This window comes from Rhamphochromis longiceps, linkage group LG15 (assembly GCF_057381845.1).
Source record: "Rhamphochromis longiceps isolate RC_006_pf linkage group LG15, R_longiceps_female_GT1.1, whole genome shotgun sequence".
Taxonomy (NCBI): domain Eukaryota; kingdom Metazoa; phylum Chordata; class Actinopteri; order Cichliformes; family Cichlidae; genus Rhamphochromis; species Rhamphochromis longiceps.
This window is the reverse complement of record NC_140571.1, coordinates 13819725-13838760: the sequence shown is the minus strand read 5'-3', so window position 1 is coordinate 13838760 and position 19036 is coordinate 13819725. Positions and strand designations below refer to the sequence as shown.

Here is a 19036-nt window from a genome sequence, read left to right as displayed (position 1 = left end):
TATAGTGTCTGGTTATGTAAAAGTTTTTATTTCATCAGTTACAGACACCAAAAAGGTAACAAGATTTGCCAGACAGCAACAGAACCAACCGAGTAAACAGTGAGATATACAGTTAGGTTCATATGTTTTTAATTAGTATTGTTAAAAATGCCCCAATGGCATCTTAATTTCTGATTTGATTGACCTTCTCGTTATCTGTCTTTCTGACTTGCCTCTATTTATACCCACTTTAAATATGTTTCTGATTTCCCCCGTGGCTCTTATTCTCTCGTCTACCTTTTCACTTTAATTTCCCTCTGCTCTTGCCCGGCTTTCTTTGCTCGCATCTCATTTGAGAATCATTTAAATCAATGGGACAACTGGTAGAGTGAACCTTTCTGTCAAGGCTGAGCGAGGGAGTTAAAGAAGGGCAACCACCCCTGAACTCACCTCCCAATGCAACTAATTGCCTATAATTACGCCGACGACTGCCACAGAATGCAAATCAGCAGGGATCCAAATGCCTACTCCGCATTGTAAATCTGTTTCATGTCAGCATGAAACTGAGCTGTGAAAAGCATTGAACACAGCAGCATCAATAATATGAGTACAAATACTTAAAAAATGATGCACTGCTTGAGCTGTAATTGCCTGCATCATATCCATCATTTACTTGAAGGTTTCTTGTGTTAAGGAATCTATGGCAATTATAGGAGGCTGGACTCGCCATTCAAACGTCTTGTTCTCTCCTGCTTTTTATCCCTCAGGAGGAATATTTGAATCCATTGAGAGCGGCCCCTCGGGAGCAGAGGAACTAGCCTTTAAATTTGCCTTGAACACAATCAACAGGAACCGCACATTGCTCCCCAACACCACGCTGACCTATGACATCCAGAGAATAAACATCTTTGACAGCTTTGAGGCTTCCCGGAAAGGTGAGTCAAGAGGAATGGAAAGGACGTTTAGCTGAATCTCACTGTGAGTGCTTTTTGTTCTTACATGAATTAGTATTTTACAGGTAGCCATTCAGACAAACGCTGCACACTCTACTTTCCTATTTGAGTGTCAAATCGATTCATGTTTTATCAGTTAAAAGGATAAAAGTAATGTCCATGTATAGCTTGTATTTTTATGCTGTAAAGCCCATGTGTAATGCATTAACCTTTTGTAAAGGAAACCTAAAACCTGCCCTGTTGGTCGCTGATGATGGACAAGCATTTGTGTTCATGGTGTCTGAAATCTCAATTTACTGCTCACAGTAAAGAAGATTATTGCATCATTATTATTATTATGAACGTGTAAACCGGGCAGTGATTCGAGATAAAACCACAGAGTACATCGTAGAATATTTTCTGTTATTCGCCCCATCTAACCACTAATGCAGTTTACATCCACAAACGACTTGACATTTATTTGTTAAAATGGGTTACTAATTGACAGAGTTTAAAGAGAGTTGAGCTAACGAAGGGGAGAAAAATGACCAAAGATACCTTGTGAAGTCCTCACAGTTGCGAGGCTTATTAATTTGCTATTTTTTTCCCCGAGTGTTCCCATCTTTTTTTTTCCCCCTCTCTTTGTTTGCCCACATCAATCACAACCACAGTGGAACAGTGTGAAAGATGTTCTCCTTCCTACTCAAACAGAGGTCCAGCTTGTATAAACAACGCTCCGAACCGCTAGCGGCTATAAAAGAAAATTCCACAGTCGGAATTAAGATTATCCGCTGGGCTGAGGAAATTATTAAGCACCGGTTCTGTTTATGTTTTGGTTGCTTCAGGTGACATGTGGACAAAAAAAAAGAAAAAAATTGAGCAGAGAATATGAGATATAGTGAAACTTAAAAGCATAACCGAAACATGAAACTAACTGTCTTTTTGTTTTCTTTTGTTTTATTTTTCCTTGCTACCCCGTCAGCATGTGACCAGCTTTCCTTAGGTGTGGCGGCCATTTTTGGCCCCTCACACAGCTCGTCAGCTAACGCGGTCCAGTCCATCTGCAATGCTTTGGGAGTGCCCCACATCCAGACCAAGTGGAAGCATCAGGTGTCAGACAACAGGGACTCGTACTATGTCAGCCTATACCCTGACTTCTCCTCCCTTAGCAGAGCCATTCTCGACCTGGTGCACTTCTTCAAGTGGAGAACAGTCACCGTGGTCTATGACGACAGCACAGGTACAGGTACAGTCGGTGTCTGTCTTCATTTTCCACTGGTGCGTGTTTTGTGTGATGATGGATGTGACAATTCTTAAAACCAACCAAAAAACAATGTCCAGTAAGAAAGAAGTACCAGGTGATCTACAAAAAGCAGCAGTGCTGCTCAGAGTTCAGAGAGTGCTTTGTAACCTGTCAAGTTAATTCAGAAATCAATAGCTTACTGTTCTGCCTTAGTCCTCCAGGTGCTGCCCATGTCAGTCTTCCAGGAGAGTGAGCAGCAGCACAGAAAAAAAACGAGAACCACATTACCCAGAATGACCCTGTGTCTCTTCAGATTAATGCAATGCAGAATTGTAGTATGTGGGCGCTGACAACAGCCATTAATAACACACAGAGACACTTGATCTCTGAGGGTGGCAATCAAATGAGTCTCTGAGCCATTTTGTCTATCCTGTGACTTTGCGGAGTGCCTCGTAACGTGCTTTTTAAAAGGCGAGTCGTATTTTAGCTGGAGTACAGTGAGAGTTTTACAAGGTAAAGTATAATCACTCTAGAGAAGATAACAATATTCAAATGCGTATTCACAAGTTATGAGCTTTTTGGCATGACGTGGTTGACAAGTAAATGTAAGTAAATTACAGAGCAGAGAGGAGGATTAAATTTTCAGGTTGCCTAATGAATTCAATTTCTTCTCTCCACCAGTCTATATAGTCTTGTAGTTGACATCCTATGCAGCGCCTCTAAATAGATACGAGAGCCCTTTTGTTCCTTTTGAAAGCATCACCTTTACAGCCATTTGACTTCTTCAAGTGTCTCTTCTTCCACATCTGTGATATATTGTAAATAGCCAATCCTGCAGCGTTCTAGCACTCATACATTAACCTCAGCTGATATCCCATTGGCTCGTCCCGCTTGCCACATTATTTTGACTCATCTCCTTGACCTCCCCTCTCTTCCTACCTTGGAGCTCAGTATGTTAACACCCTCACTCTCCTGCAAACTGTCCCGGAGAGATGCCAAACGGGGTGATCTCTCACCTCTCTCTGCATCAGATAGGAGCTGCTTGGGCCTCCTCTGTGGTACGTATAGGCTGTAACGCACCTGACGCCCTGAAAAGTGTGACAGCTGCACAGCCATGTTGTTTACCCCCTCCGTTTCCACCCGGTCTCAGGCTGTAATCACACAGCTTCATGCTCCAGAGCCCCGCGCTGCTGATTGGAGCCTATCTGACGGCTGACAGGAAAAACTATCAGAGGGGATAAAATATTCACACACAGCCGTTAGAAGATCCAGGGGGAAAGTCTGAAGGAATTAGCCAGAGCCCACAAACATCTACAATGACAGTGTTTCCCAAACGTTGAGCTCCCTTGACAGATTTTTTTTCCTAGCTTAACACCTCCCAAAGTGTCAGTTCGAACAAAAACAGGGAGACGCAGACATGCCCTAGAGTAGGGATCTATTGGGATTACCTGAGGAAAGCTGTATAGGTTCAGTATTCCTCCCTACAATGGTACTTTTCAAGGCGAGACCTGCATGTTCCTATTTCACACCAATCTTTCTATAGGCCTCAGGGAGACCCAGCCCCACTCACAGTAAGACCATTAAACTGCTCACACAGCACTTCATTTCAAAATAAAAAATAGGCTGAGCTATCTTAAAGTGGTTGAAAAAAAAAATCCTATCTCTCTCCAGTTCCCTCTCAAACTATCCTTGCTGCTCCATCCATTTTTATACCCATGACAAGTAATCATCTCTCCCATCAATCCAGCCTCTTTCATCCCTGGACTCTGAAGTTCTTTACTGAGGGAGAAACTCATTGTAATCTCATCACAGTATCTCCCGGAGAGCTTTCTACCTGAGCGTGTGGTCGAGAAATGAAAGGTGAAGATTGTAGCTCAATGTGTGACGAAGGCGCCGGGCTCCCTGGGGGCAAGTACAAGCTGGGCAAACAGAGCCTCTCTCATCAGAACACATCTGAAGTGTATGTGAGAGAGGCAGAAGAGGCAGGATTGACCACGGCTTTCCATCTGGATAAAAATTGAACCTATTCCGCGCTATTCTATGGTATCATGGAAGACAAGAGCAAATCACCATTTGGGAAGCTTCTTTCAGGATGGGACTTTCTGTAGGAGGTTGCAAAATGAGGCGCTCTCTGTATTGTGGTTTTTGTTATGAAAGAGTGCAATGTGCTGGCTTGGTGTAACATTCTCTTGATAAGTCTGTAGCTGTCTGTTTGCTTGCCAAGCATGAGTAGGAGGATCAATAGACTGGAAGACATGCATATGAGCATATTTTTTCTGCTGAGAATACATGACTCCAATTGGTCTTCGTGGCCTCCTTAGAATCAGAGTTACTTCAAAATGGTGGCACATCAAACACACCATATTGCTGCATCTTTAAAATGGTCCTTTCACACTATATATGTATCCTCTTTGTCTGCAGGTCTCATTCGACTGCAGGAGCTGATCAAGGCACCTTCACGATACAACATTCGTTTGAAGATCCGACAGCTGCCCACAGAGACCAAGGACGCCAAGCCACTTCTGAAGGAGATGAAGAAGGCAAAGGAGTTCCATGTCATATTTGATTGTGGACATGAGATGGCTGCCTGGATCCTGAAACAGGTATCAACTCACCTTAATGAGCCCTGATACTCTCTTAGACTCACGGATGTCTGCAGCATTTGTGAACAGCATAAGTAATTTTATCACACTGTTTCCTGAATTTAGTTAAAAGTAAGTTAGCTACTGTATAAAATTTACATAATTTCCCCTTAAAGAAATTTTCACATGTTACTGAGTACCCAGACTCATATATATACACATATATATGTGCTAAAATAATCAACATAAGTCCATTCGTGATCCCTATCTTATTCTTTCTCTCTTTAAGAACTGCTGCAGATCTGTACATCTTTAATCCTTGTGTGTTAGATATCTACTCGTGGCCCGTCATAATGGATGCTTTCCATTGTACATATTTTTTTTCTTTTAAATTATAAAGTCTAATTCTGCTCACAGGCATGTTCAATTCATTTAGCAGAGGCGCATTATTAATGAGAACCGTGGGGGTTGTTGTTGAGCTCAAGTCTTCTCACAAGCATATTGCACAGTTGGAGTTCTCTCTATAGCTGTGTGTCAAAACTAATGATTCTTTATTGTGGCGCATATTTTGTTTGTTATTTATCGTTGCATGCACAATGCAGTGCCGAGCCCGCATGGACTTAGGATATAATGTACAACGTATTGGGAGAAACGTGAGCAATGTGGACGCATAGACTGATTTTTTCAAGCAAAATTACTGTCAGTGTCATGATACCGTCTCGGCTCTGAGTGTAATAATAACCGAATAAGTCTGTTCATCAGTCATCAGGACAATTAAAAATGCCTTGGCAGGCCCCCGCTTTCACATTTTTTCCAGTCTCAGGTGCCTTTCTGACAGGTGTCAGGGTGGCAATATGTATTAAATAACAGGTCAATTAGTAATTCTAATACCACAATTCATTAAGCTATTTGTAATTGACTTTTAGTTACTGCTTGCTTTTTATTTCTCCCTGTAGGCCCTGGCAATGGGTATGATGACGGAGTACTATCATTATATATTTACAACCCTGGTGAGTACCCTGGGACTTTTTTGTTGTTGACAAGATGTGATGATAGACTGTGTTTTGTTACTTTTTTTCTTTTTGCACAGCCCCGTCCACTTGATAACATGCTGTTTGGAGATATTTCGTCTTCTGAGCCTATTGTAGTGCAAACATTAATCTGTTTTTTTTTTCCTTGTTGCAATGAAAAATTACCTGTCACTTTTTCATTTCTGAGAATACAATTTAATACCGCTAACCGAGAACTAGTCAAAGAAAAACATCCCATTATTTTCATTTTATGTGAGGCGTTTTGAACCCGAAGTGCAAGTTGACTTTGCGATCACAGAAACCGATGCCCTTGAAAGGCTGAGTCATTGTTATGCAGTCTATTATAAATATACCCTTTGCATTCCACTGCGTCTGCTGAGAAAGTTTAACTTGAATTTATTTTCTAAATTCTGAACAACCTTCTCACCTCACCTGGCTGACCACTACCCAGAGTTTAGGAAACAAAAGCAGTTGGAGGTATTTTATTCTCACTCCAGCAGCGATTGAAGTTTGCTAAATTTCTTTGATCTAGCCGCTACAAAGATTGCTTCTCACACTCCAGATGAAAAGCAGCACATCTTCACTGAGCCCAGAGAACAGAAGACTGAGAGCTTAGATAATAGCCCTGAGCAGATGAGACTGTCACCCATTTGGTCCATTATAGCTCTAACAAACAAATAGCCCGCTGTGTTGTTTGGAACACAGTTGGAAAGGGTGAAGAAAAGGTTAGAGAAAACTGACCTGAAAAGACATTTACCATTGCAGAGGACATGTAACTATCCCTAGTGCATCCACATACAGTAAGAACCTGACTAGATGAAAGGGGAGTGAGTGACAGCAGGTATGTCATTGGGAAAGGGAAGAGAATAGTGATTATAGGCCTCTTTCGGTGGCATGCTGTTTCTTGCCGGGATGGAAGCATGCCTACTTTAACATCAGTCAGTGTTTGGCAGAATTGGAAGCCAGTGTGCTGGCCCGAGATGCTGCACACTGGTACCAAGCCATTCATGCTGCTCTCGGAATAGGACAGCAAACATTGACCACGGCAGCCCCATTCTGCGTCCATCACCCGCTGTTTCTCTGTCAACTGTGTTGTTGCATCCCAGAGACATCTGCCTGGTGAGATGCCAGACATGCTGCATGCGGGACAATTGGGTCGTCCTTTTCCGTCCACATGATAGATGGCAGTCCACCAAAAGCATGCCGGTAACCTTGAAAGGCTTGCCTTTATCAAGGCTACTGTCTCAGCGTAAGATGAAATAGCTCCTGAAATCCCTTCAACTGCACCCTTTTGCGCTCCCTCATTTGGCAGTGGCTGCCGCTCAAACGTCGACTTGTAATTATGAAAATGAGCGATGTATAGCAGTGGAGGAGGGAAGATGAGGAAATCATGATTTTTTTTTCAGTTACATTTTGATCTTTGTGCCTCTAGGACCTTTTCGCCCTTGACATGGAACCATATCGCTACAGTGGAGTCAACATGACCGGTTTCCGCATACTCAACACAGAAAACTCTCAGGTGTCGTCGATCATCGAGAAGTGGTCAATGGAGAGATTACAAGCCCCACCCAAGCCAGACTCGGGCCTGCTGGATGGATTCATGACGGTAGGCCCAAACCTTTTTATCTAAGATGTGTACATCTTACTGTCCACATAAAAATAAAAACTGCCCAAATAATTTGGATGCCATACATAAAGTTTTTTGTTTTTGTTTTTTTGTTGGTTTTTTTTGATTGATGAAACAAAATGAGTGTTTTGAAATAGAGCGTAGCTGTGGAGGAAAAGAACTGTAACTGAGTACCAGTTGTCAATCACAAACTCAATTGTGAGGGGCTCCTGGGGTGGGTACCGCGTGGAGCTTTTGAGTTGGTGCTCCTGGGTCTAAATGCTCCGTAATGAGCTGGTGTGAATGGTAATAGCCGTTTATCTGCCCTCCTGCCTCTCACAACTCTCCTCTGGGAGCGTGGCCAAAATATGACAATCTGTCAGTGTTCATGCAGAGAGAGGGAGCAAATTGGATGGAAATTATGGCCCTGGTTTTTTAGGATGGCATCCAAAAAAGCATGGGATAAGGTGATTTGAAAGTGAAAACGGGAATGGAGCTCGTCATGGACATTCAAGGTCCCTTTCTGGGTCTGTTGTTGTAAACAGTCAATTTACTCCACCTCCCTCACAACACCTTCCTTTGAGACAAACACCTTTTTTTTTCTTCTTTTAGCCTGCCTCTCTTTGTTCTTGGCAGACTTAAGATATGGTTTCTAAAATCTGTGCAATGAAAGAAGAATCTTTTCATTAGAGACTTTAAAGACAAGCCTTTGAATTAGCCACAGTGCATGGTGTCTATTCATATCAATCACAGCCTTAATTCAAGCTTACACATGATCAAATATGAACACACACAGTTTGTGATGAATTTAAATGTGTGGGGTTTTTTTATGTATCTACATATATTACAGCCTAAGTTGTGTCAGAAACATTCAGCATGCACGGCTTTAAAACAGAAATGTAATATTCTATTTCCCTCAAGCATCGGCATGATGCACTTGATTTTTTTTTTTTTTTGTTTTTTTACATCAATGGAAATTAATTGATTTCAGTGGAGATGGCTGAAGTGATTAATTAGCATTGCATGAATCATTTTGTCAGATTCTATCCTATGTATTGACGTATCTCATTGGATTAGAATCACTGGGCTGAATAATAAATAATGCATCCAATAGCATGCTTGACGGAGTGCATGCTAGTCTTGGGTATTTTCGTTTCACCTTAAGACAGGTCTTTGTAATGAGCGAATGCAGAGAGTGCAGCCTGAATGTACAAACACTGCCATTTTGATGTTATATTAAATACATAATGGAGAAACGGTTTTGCTGCTCATATAAAATGATTCTGTACTTAGACGGAATATGAACGCGTTTTAAATAACAATCTGCTTTTCCGTAACGCAAATACAATTCTTTTTTTCTTTTTTTTAAGTCATTCCATAGATTTTCCTGATACTTCAGCTATACCGCCTCGGGTTAAAGGTGACACCTATAAGGGTGTCATTAAATAAAGCGGTAGAGTGCTGCAGCGGCCAGCGTGTGACCTTCCACCCCCGACCTTGCCTCTAGCCTTTTATTTCTCCTCTCTGGTGCCGTGTTCCTTTTCTGTGCAGTACAGAAGCCTTGCTGGGCTCTGGGCTTGTTTGTGCTCGGTGACCAGGCAACAGTTGTGTAGAGATGGTTACCAGGACAACGCCATCTGTGTCACCTTGTGATTGACTGAGATGAGAGGAGGTAGGGAAGGGGAGGGGTGAGGTGAAATGGGTTGCGGCAAAAGGGGGTGGTGGTGGTGGTGGGGGGGGTGATGAGGAGGAGGGGCGAGAGAAGATTGGACAGGAAAGATGGGGGAGAGGGTGTTACAAATATTGAGAGGTGCATCTGATGTTTGCTTACGCCACTAGCCCGGTGTTGCAGGGTAGTGAATAATCACACAGACACTTGGTGCTTTGGGTGAGGCCAAGTGTCTGAGGAAAGGACGCATAATGAGAAGCCCTTCCTCAGACTAGGCAAGCTCGAAGCCGCAGACACACTGAGCCCCTGCCTCCTAACCCTGTTTGGCAGAGGTATCTCTGACATGGAAGGACACATAATCAAAGTAGCAGGGCTAATTAGTCCAGTTATTTTTGCGTGCGTGTGTGCGTGCGCTGTTGATCTTGCTTGTTTGTGTTGACTCTTTGACAATATCCCCCAAGTAAAGTGAAGCTCAAGTTGTTTTAACCCTGCGTCGTGAGGTGAATTTACAGCAACTAAAGACCCGCAGCCCGTGTACTGAGAAATGCACCCAGCAGATTTATTAGATATCTCGTGTCTAATCTGATTATTATTTTGTCCCATCTGTTTCTAATTATTGCCTTCAGCTAATGAGATATTTGCTTTTAATGCTTTGTTTTAATTTGAATTATTTTAAATCCCCGATCGCTGAGCTAAGTATATACCAGGATTTAACTAAGGAGAAGGAAAAGAGGGAAAAAAAAGATCTTCCCAGTTGTACGCCTCGCTGAGGTTTTAGGCCTGGATATTTTCTGCATCTCCACCATTTCATTTATGTCTGCATTTCATTGAGCTATAATTACCACCACAGAGAGCTGGATGTTCTCCAGTGTCATCAAAACAATTGAAAATTCTGGTGTAATAGCTCATAATTATCACTCTCTTATTAGTAGAGAGCAGTTGTTTGGATAATATGTTGGCTATGACATGGGTGTTGCTGCTCCTTTCGATCACATGGGACAAAAATAAGACACATGGGTGAAATTAATTGAAAACAACAAACACTACACAGAAATGCTCCTCAACAAAGGCCACTGTAACCATTATAATAATAATAATAATAATAAGGATAAAGGTGTTAGAGTTAGATTTGTAATTAATATGCACAGAGTTGTTGGATAGCTACCTTTTAGGTAGGTAGTACACAAGAAAGTGCTAAATCTTTGGAAATCCTGAAGCTGTTCATATTTAACAGTGTATATGGTGATCATTTTTAGCTATTCAGTGTAATTGCATTGCATTACTGCTTTGATGTGTAATTGTTAGTGGCAGCCTGGTGTTCCCCCGTGGGATAAAAATTACACGCCTAACAGAAAACGTTACATGCATATACCGGGTCCCATTTGCCAGATTTGCAACTTGCAAGCTGTGATTTGCAATATGAGATGATCTCCTGCATCCTAATTTTAACACATTTCATTAGGCTAAACAAACGGCTCGCACGTCGTGCCTGAGCATGTGAGAGCCCTTTAGCACTCGCACATGTACTAGTGAGTAAAATTGACTTGTGAAACGCGGCGCTGCCAAGTGCACACACCAGTTGTTTTTGTAACACGTGCCTCTGGATGCTATTCTGAAAAGCAAATCTGGAGCACGCATGCATTTAAACAATGCGAAATGCAACATTTAATCGTTTTCTTCATTAGACTTCTCTCTTAATGCTGCATGACACGATGAATCCTCTGTGCCCCAGTTCCAGTCGAGACGTGTTTGCTTTCTCCGGTGGTTAACGCGTTTAAACGAAATAATTGCATGCGTATTATTGGAATGATCTCGTCATTACCACCAGTAACTACCAGATCAACAACGACTCAAATTCTATCAGCGGATTTAAATGCAGTGTTTGTGTGTGTCACAGATTGTGCCTTTTAAAATAATTTGTGATAAGTATACTTCATTTCTGTTTGGGTTCAAATTAGGGATAATGGGAGCAGAAAATGAATTAGGAAGAGAAAGAGGAGGAAGCAGTTTTGCCCAGAAATGGTGCACAGGGGGTAAAGAGCAGCAGGGAGAGAGATGAGAACAGATACCTAGCTGCATTAACGAGCACTGCTGGGAGTAAAGTGGGAGACACCCACACAGCGAGAGCAGAATGAAGGAGCTTGCTAGGTGGCTGCTACATGCCATTAACAATGGGTTTACCATGGATGTTTACATTTAAATGTGTGTTTGTGGCGCACAGCATGTATGTTCGAAACACCTACAGGAGGATTCGGTTGCCTGTTCCAAGAGGGGAGGACTTGGCTCAGATTTGGCATCACTACTGGGTTTGATACAGAGCATGACTGCCTGGAAACTGACAATAGGAAGACAATATTGACACACGAATCCCTCTCCCAGTGAGCTTCATTCATACAATATTCCAGCCAAATGAAGGTCCTTGGTGTGGGTGTTGAGCCAAATGTGGTGCTCCCCAGTGAGAATACTATTGAATGCATACTGTAATTTTGCTTGATATGAGTCACACACAAAAAAAACTTGCTTGAAATTAAACTGAGCAGTTGAGGGAATCCTTTTATTTGTTCAAACTGACTTCTACCCCACAGCTGAAAGTTCAGCAGTAGCATAAATATTCACATATTTGTTTCATCATTTATTATTTAGTGGGATTTTTTTTAGAATTCTGTTTTGTACAGAATTCAGCTGATACATATTATTTTGAAATGTAAAATATCTCCTTCTTACCATCTCTGATAACAGCATTTATAGATTTTCTCAAACCTCCTCCAGTATCAGTCATTTTCTAATCAGTCGTCATTACAACCTGGTCTGCTTTATATCGACAAACCGCTTTTCTTTGCGCGGAATCACAAGGCGCTTAGTTATTGTATTTGATATAGTACAGACAGAGCTAGCAGAACAAACGCCACATAGGTTCGCAGGTTGGTTGCGTCCATTAGAGCAATGTGATCCCCCTTCCTCTGATCCCGGTTGGCAGAGGAGAGAGCCTTTTAAAGACAGCGACTGTGGAGAGCAGACACTCGATGCCCTGTGCCGGGCACCACCAGCTGGGCTTGGCACAGTATCAACATTATTAGCACCAGTGCTCCCTTGGTCCATAGAAGCCTTTTGTGAGTGAGAACAGCCAGGGGGAATTAAAAGGCAGATTTATTATCCTGCTTTCCTTTGGTTTTACTTTCTCAAACACATTTTACTTCACTGTCTTGTTTGCTTGTTGTGTTTACCTTTGTGTTAATAAAGCAAATCAAATTAAGCACAGTACGGACACGTTTTTACCTTTATATACATGCGTAAAGATTAAACGCAGACCACACTACACATGCAAGGCAGAGATTCCTCTGCAGTAATGTAAGCACACCCCCGCTGGTGTTATGTATAGGACAATAAGGGAATTTGCAATCAGAGACTGCAACCATCATCAGATCCCTATCATCCAAATAGCCCCTGGAGGCCAGTGCAAGCAAAAGAAGCTGTGTATTATGGTTGCACTTAAGCTCAGGAATATTGGGTGGCCTTGGGATCACTTGGCAAGCTATCATCTTTCAAGAAGCCATCCCACCCACCTACACTCACAATCACAATCACATGGATACTCAATATACATATATACATAATTCTTTTGCAAAAATGTATAAATTGCCATTTCTTACTAATAACTATATTAAGGTAAAAATAAATATCCTAAAAAATAAGAGAGGAATCCAGTAATCTTCTATAAGCAAGAGCTTTCAGACACATAAACACACAAACATACACAGATGTATACAAATGAGATATTAAAGAAAAAAACTAAAGAAAAAACATCGACCACAGGTCACTGTAGCGTCAGCAATGATTCTGACACATAGCTGTTTATTTGGTTGACTACTAACAAAGAATATGATTCAGATCATTTTCATTCTAATCATAACATTCAAAGACCTCCTCAGGATAAAGCTGATCACTCAGATTTCGTATTGATTTGCAGTGACGCGAGAAAAATAACCCACAGCATTCTGGCAACCCCGAGTGCAGGGTAAGAACCTGAAAAAGGCTCAGGTTTTTTCTTTCATTAAATATGAACATATTTTGGATGTTGTGCTGTTTACTTCTACTTTACTTTATTTCCAAATACCAGTTACTAATTTAGTTTCTAATTTCCAATGTGCATAATTGGACAACTTTTAATGTTTGTCCAGACGATTAAAATTCTTGTGTAAATATAATGCGTGTGAAAACTTTTGATAAAAGTATGTCTCTCGTATGCACCCATGAAAACCAAGGAGTATTTCATGTCATTCTGCAAACCAGTTATTGCAGTTCATACACAAAAAAACTGCATCGCATAAACAACAGAGTTTCTTGTTGTTGTTTTTTTTTTTAATTGATACCATCTTGCTACTCTGGTAATCTGGGGAAAGACCCCCTAACAGTAAAATGGCCACTGTTAGCATTAACCCAGATGTAATTAACACTGCCTGTGTTGTTTAGACAGTGGATCAAGTGTGGACTCCTACATCCTCCATTTTCACTCTTCTCTCCTCTCTGGGCATGCAAGTCCAACAGATGGTAGGGAATTAAGAAGGACTGTTCAGTCCTTTAACAACCCTCCTCTCCTCCTTCACCACACTGCCGTTTAGATCTAGCATTCTGTCATAGCTGAAGCGCAGCTTTAAATGACCCCCTCATTTAATCATAAAACATGTTTTTTCTTCTTTCCGAGAGGTTGAATAGTAAAAGCTTTGTCACTCTGGAAATTTTGGAAGGCATTTGACATGAACTGAGGGAGATAAAAATCTTCAGAACAGGCACCTACTAGCCTCTTTAGCAAAACCTGGCTGGATGCTGATTAAATACGAGAAAAGGCCATCATATTAAACAGGCACTTAATCAGGTGAGGGTTAGGCTGCATGGTGTTAATTAAGGCGGACTCTGAAATGGACCGTGCTGCCAGAAGCATGCTGTTGCCTGAAGGGTCTGGTGGGACACCACTGCTCTGAGCAATCACGGTCTCTTTTTGTCAGACTTGATAAAGTAGTCAGGCACGGCATCATATTTGATATTTCGTGCAGTCGCAAGCTGTGATATTTTTAACCATGCTCGTATCTTGGCTCCAGAGATGGCGGGCAGTGTGTCACTTGGCTGGTATGTCGCGTTGTGGTTTTGAGTGAACATTTTTTTGGATGGGACTGTCAGACATTTTTTGCTACAGTCATTTCCAATTTAGGTTCTTGGTCTTGTTATGTGCTGAATTTTTAAAAATGGAGGGGAAAGTAAAACAAATCTTTGTAGGTAAACCCTAGCATTCTGGCAGCAACACCAGTAGTTTGTTTGGAGCAAACAGAAGATGGACTAGATAGTTGGCACGCGCTGCCTGGGCATATTTGAACTGCTTCACCAATTTAGCTGTGTAAACCAACTGTTTACAAAATCTGACTGAGATATAAACCTCTTGCTCTCTCCCCTTCTGCCTTGAGATTACAATTCATCAGCATTAAAGGGTTAAACAAGAAAATAGCATGAGCGGAGGTTAGCAATAAAAGAAGTATTTGAAGCGAAAAGATCACTTAGACATTAATAAAAGCACTATGTAAGGTCAAAATGGAGGTTTTGTCAACATTAAAGCATCTGTCAATGTATGATAAGGGCACCTTAATAATTTTACATCAGTACTAAATCAATATATATAGACATCAAACAGAGTTCTGCTCGCATTCTCATGATTCCCAGTGGACCCTCTCTTTCAAACCAAAAACCTCTGCAGTGTAGTCCTTTATTCCCCTTTAAAGTGTGCTTAAATCTACAATAAAACCATGAATGTGCTTTCACATAAATCCAGCCACCATCAATGAATCAGTTACCCAGGGGTCCTTGTTGGAAGAAGCGAGTTTTACTTCCCTGTGACAAAAACCTCATTTAAAAAAAAAAAATTCCACACGGCTGCTGCTCTGTTGCTTCAGCATGTGGAAATGCAATGTGAGAAAGGGATTAAACCTCTAATGCACAAAAGAAAAAGGGGGAAAAAAATAGCAGTGACGGCACTGGCAAAGCCCTCATACATTCATACTCTGAGCAATACTCACACACGGCTCTGTGAAATACTTAAGAGAGCAACTGGGGAAGGCAGAGGGACGACAAAGGGGATGAAAGGGAGGAAGAGCCAGGCTGAAGGGGGGAGGGATCGGGGCAGAGAACAGGCAGGCAGAAAGCGAGGAAGAGACACGGAGTGGAAAAGTTACGGACGGAGAGAGCGACGGCAGTACACTGAGTCGCAGTCACCCAAGGGTTTTTTTTCCTTCCCAAAATGATGTGAATGCCTGCTCTTCCCTCTCTGCTAGGAAACCCAGAAAAGCCATAATATGCCCCATAAATCACATATGTCACATTTCTGTGTTTTTTCCACTCTAGTCTTTTTCTTTCAAGAACCGAACATTTGCACAATTCTCAGTGCAGTGACTTTCATCACCCAGGGTCTCATGTAAGACGCCACTGCAAGAAATACAGCACAGTGCAAAAGTTTTTGGCACCAACTTTTGGAAAGCTGGTTTCAAATGCTACTGGGATTTTTTCATATTCAAAAACACTAAACACTTACTCAGTGTTTTAGTGGCCACTGTTTCACAGGATCACCTTTCTCGAGTACACTTGCTGAGAATTTCTCACTGAACTTGGCATTTAGGTTGTTAATAGCAACTTACCACAGTTTCTTGTGGATTTAGGCAGCATTAGTGTCTTTTTTCCTCACTTCATGCAGTCTCACGCTGACTCAAAGATGCTGAAATCTGGGCTCTGTGGGACCCATACCATCTGCTCTGGGATTCCTTGTTATTCTTATTGCTGAAAATACTCCCATCAAGTCTGGCTGCATGTTTAGTGTTATAATATTAAATTAATATCAGGCGTCTACCTAATGGTAGCGCATGATGAATGAGAGCAGAACTGCAGCACATGCTATATTGCAATTTATTTGTCAGTGTACTAAAACTAGCAAAAACATGACAATGTAGACAGATTTTCTTAGGCATCAGAAACATCTGTAAACTGTTTTCTTCTTGGAAATGTTGGAATCGTCTGTTATTTGTCACTTGTTGGAATACATTTGCATTATTTTAACTCCAAAATCTGGCTAATGTGTCTCTGTTTTTGTGCAAAAACACAGAAAAAGAATTTGTAAAAACAAAAAAGTTTCTAATATGAAACTTTACCTTTAACAGGGAGATCTAGTTAGCCCGTCTCCAGCATTATCTTCACACCAGCTCGTCAAAATATGACCAGTTGGTTATTTTTGTGCAAAACCACAGTTTTTATTACCTCTTCTATCTGCTAGCTGAATGCATCATAGGTGTTGGTGCCAGACGGGCTGGTCTGACTATTTTAGAAACTAATGATCTACTGGGATTTTCTCATACAACCATTTCTAGGAATGATAGAATAGTCTGAAAAAGAAAAAAATCCAGTAAGTGCCAGTTCTCTGGGCAAACATGAAAGCATGGATCCATTCTGCCTTGCCTCAGTGCTTCAGTCTGCTGCTGCTGCTGGTGGGGGGTATTTTCTTGGCAGAGTTTGGGCCCTTTAATACCAACTGAACAGTGGTTAAATGCCACAGCCTACCTGGGTGTTGTTGCTGACCACGTGCATCCCTTTACGACCACAGTGTACCCATCTTCAGATGACCGCTACCAGAAGGATAAAACGGCATGTCACAATGCTCGGATCATCTCAAACTGTGGCAGTGAGTTGACTGTACTCAAATGGCCTCCACAGTCACCAGATTTAAATCCAATAGGGCAGCTTTAGGTTGTGGTGGACCCACAATTCAATTCATGGATGTGCAGCTGACAAATCTGCAACAACTCTGTGATGCTGTCATATCAATATGGACAAGATTTCTTAGTAGCACCTTGCTGAATTTATGCCATGAAGAATTAATCTCCTCTGAAGGCACAAGAGGGATCAATCCAGTACAAAGTGTACCTTAAAAAAGCGCTTTGTATGTTTAAGCCACTAAGCATGAACATGTTGAAAGATTGTGGCTACGGGGTTTAACTGTGTCGTTCTGAGTAAACATGCCTAGAGGAGTCTCCTTTTGTGTCTTGTTTTCGAAAAGGAAAAGTGCTTGCTCCAGTGTTTCAATCAACAAACGGTGGAAAGTGGTATTGATCTTCTGAGTCTCATCAAGTAATTAAACATCGAGCAATTAAGTATATTTTTCTAAATTGTTATTCTAAGTAATGGAGCTGGAAGTGACAGAGATGCTCAGCCATTGTCAGTGAGCTCATATTTGTCTGAGCAGGCAGCTCGCTTTTGTTTTCCACACTGGTTGGAATTCAACGAACAATTATGTACAGACATTTCCCATCAGTGTCCATACTTTACACGAGAATTTAAATCTCGGCAGATTAAAAATAAATGCAATATCTCTGTGAGCGGGCCTGTGAGTGAGATCGCACGCCCTGATTGAAGTTTAAATTATAAACCATTCCGGGGATTTTTTTAATAACAAAAGAAAAATCAAGAGACGATGTGGAGACGTAATTGTTAAAAAGTTTAGAAATGCCGCCATTTATCTGACAGCAGAATCTGAGACTCTAATGCTTCCACAGACGGTGCAGTCAAGCAGCACAAATACATATAAAAAAATGAAAGAAATGAATAATTACCTCCTTCTTCTATCAAATCATCAAACCCCATGGGTCCGCGTGTGATCCAAGGGCAGAGTGACTTCAGCTCCAAGAAAACAAAGAGCTTCCCTCTCTCCTGCTGACATTGTGACTCTGATGCTGACGGCAATGCTGTGGGGATGTGTGTTTGTTGGGGTGCATATTTTTACATGTTGTGTGCGTGTGTGTTGTTGATCTGTACCTGGCATCTGCAGTGCAGTGATGCATGATAAATAACAGGTCATTCCAAATCTCATTAAGCCTAATCAGATGTATATGATATATGATATATATATATAAATAGTGGAGTTTCACTGTCCATAAGCAGCCGTGGTGATTGTGAGCACGTGTGTGTGTGTTTATGTGTGTTTTGTTTATAGGAATGCTGCAAAGAGGATAGCTGATAGCTGAGGTGAGAAGAGAAAGAGAGATGTCGTTTTTCATGGCGCTACATTATCAGAGGAATTATGGCATTATGCACAGGTGGAGAGCCGGTGTGAATACTGATACAGCGAAAATGAATATATTTGTATAAACACACACACAGAGACAGACATGCACTCAGCAGCTTGCTCGGTGGAGTTTGCAGTCCACCTGATTGAAATGAGGAAACTGCATGAAACTACGGCAAACCAGGCTTGCCTGTAGGAAGCTTGCACATTGAGGTCGGTCACTGTCTGAGAGCGATCTCCTTCATGTGCGTGTATTCAGTGTCCGCACGTCTCACTAATTGGTTCTCGCATGCATCTTAATATATTTGCATGTTACTCAGGTATCAAGTTTATGAGAGGGGGGGATATGCAGAGATGAATTAAGATATAAAGGACTGGAAAGGAAGATGTACTGTGCAGAGGTAAAATGCAAGTTGTAAATTGAAAGACAATTGTTTCTGGACTGGTACATTTAGTGATGGTAATGAGCAGTGTTTGATTTCAAATGGTTATGTGGGTGTTTGAGTGAAAGAGAGCGAGAGAGAGAGGAGTGGGGAGAGAAAAGAGAAGGACAAGGAAACAAAGGTTTTGGGCATCTTCTTTGAAACCCTTTCTCTGCTGTATCTGAGTGTCCCAGGGGTTTGAGATTGGTTCCACTTAAAGCACTTAAAACACCCCACAGGACCTGTGCTTGGCTCTGTAATAAATATCAAGATCGCTCTTGGATTGTTTTTAAATTGAATGCAATCTGCCAGAACTATGAGCCATCATTTCATATTTTTTCCTCCTTGATCTTTGCTTACACTTGATGCCAGCCTCGTTTTGCTTCCATCATAAAGGGATTTTCAGGAATAGTTCTGTTTCAGAGTCAGAAAAAGATCTTTGACTTATAAATCATTTGAGCCAGAAAATATCTGATATATC

General features: G+C 41.5%; 1 protein-coding gene across 2 annotated transcripts in view; it reads left to right on the top strand.

Annotated features, from left to right (window-relative positions):
* The window catches only part of LOC146652361 (glutamate receptor ionotropic, kainate 2-like), a 65673-nt gene that overhangs the window by 17062 nt on the left and 29575 nt on the right, over positions 1 to 19036 (top strand). Inside the window, exons 2-6 of one of the 2 annotated variants that reach the window (XM_085381673.1) lie at positions 747 to 914; positions 1894 to 2151; positions 4576 to 4757; positions 5693 to 5746; positions 7200 to 7373. In XM_085381673.1, the coding sequence (XP_085237799.1) occupies positions 747 to 914; positions 1894 to 2151; positions 4576 to 4757; positions 5693 to 5746; positions 7200 to 7373 (836 nt within the window). Of the gene's footprint in view, positions 1 to 746; positions 915 to 1893; positions 2158 to 4575; positions 4758 to 5692; positions 5747 to 7199; positions 7374 to 19036 lie in introns of both variants that reach the window. The other variant, XM_085381672.1, reaches the window with a different exon arrangement.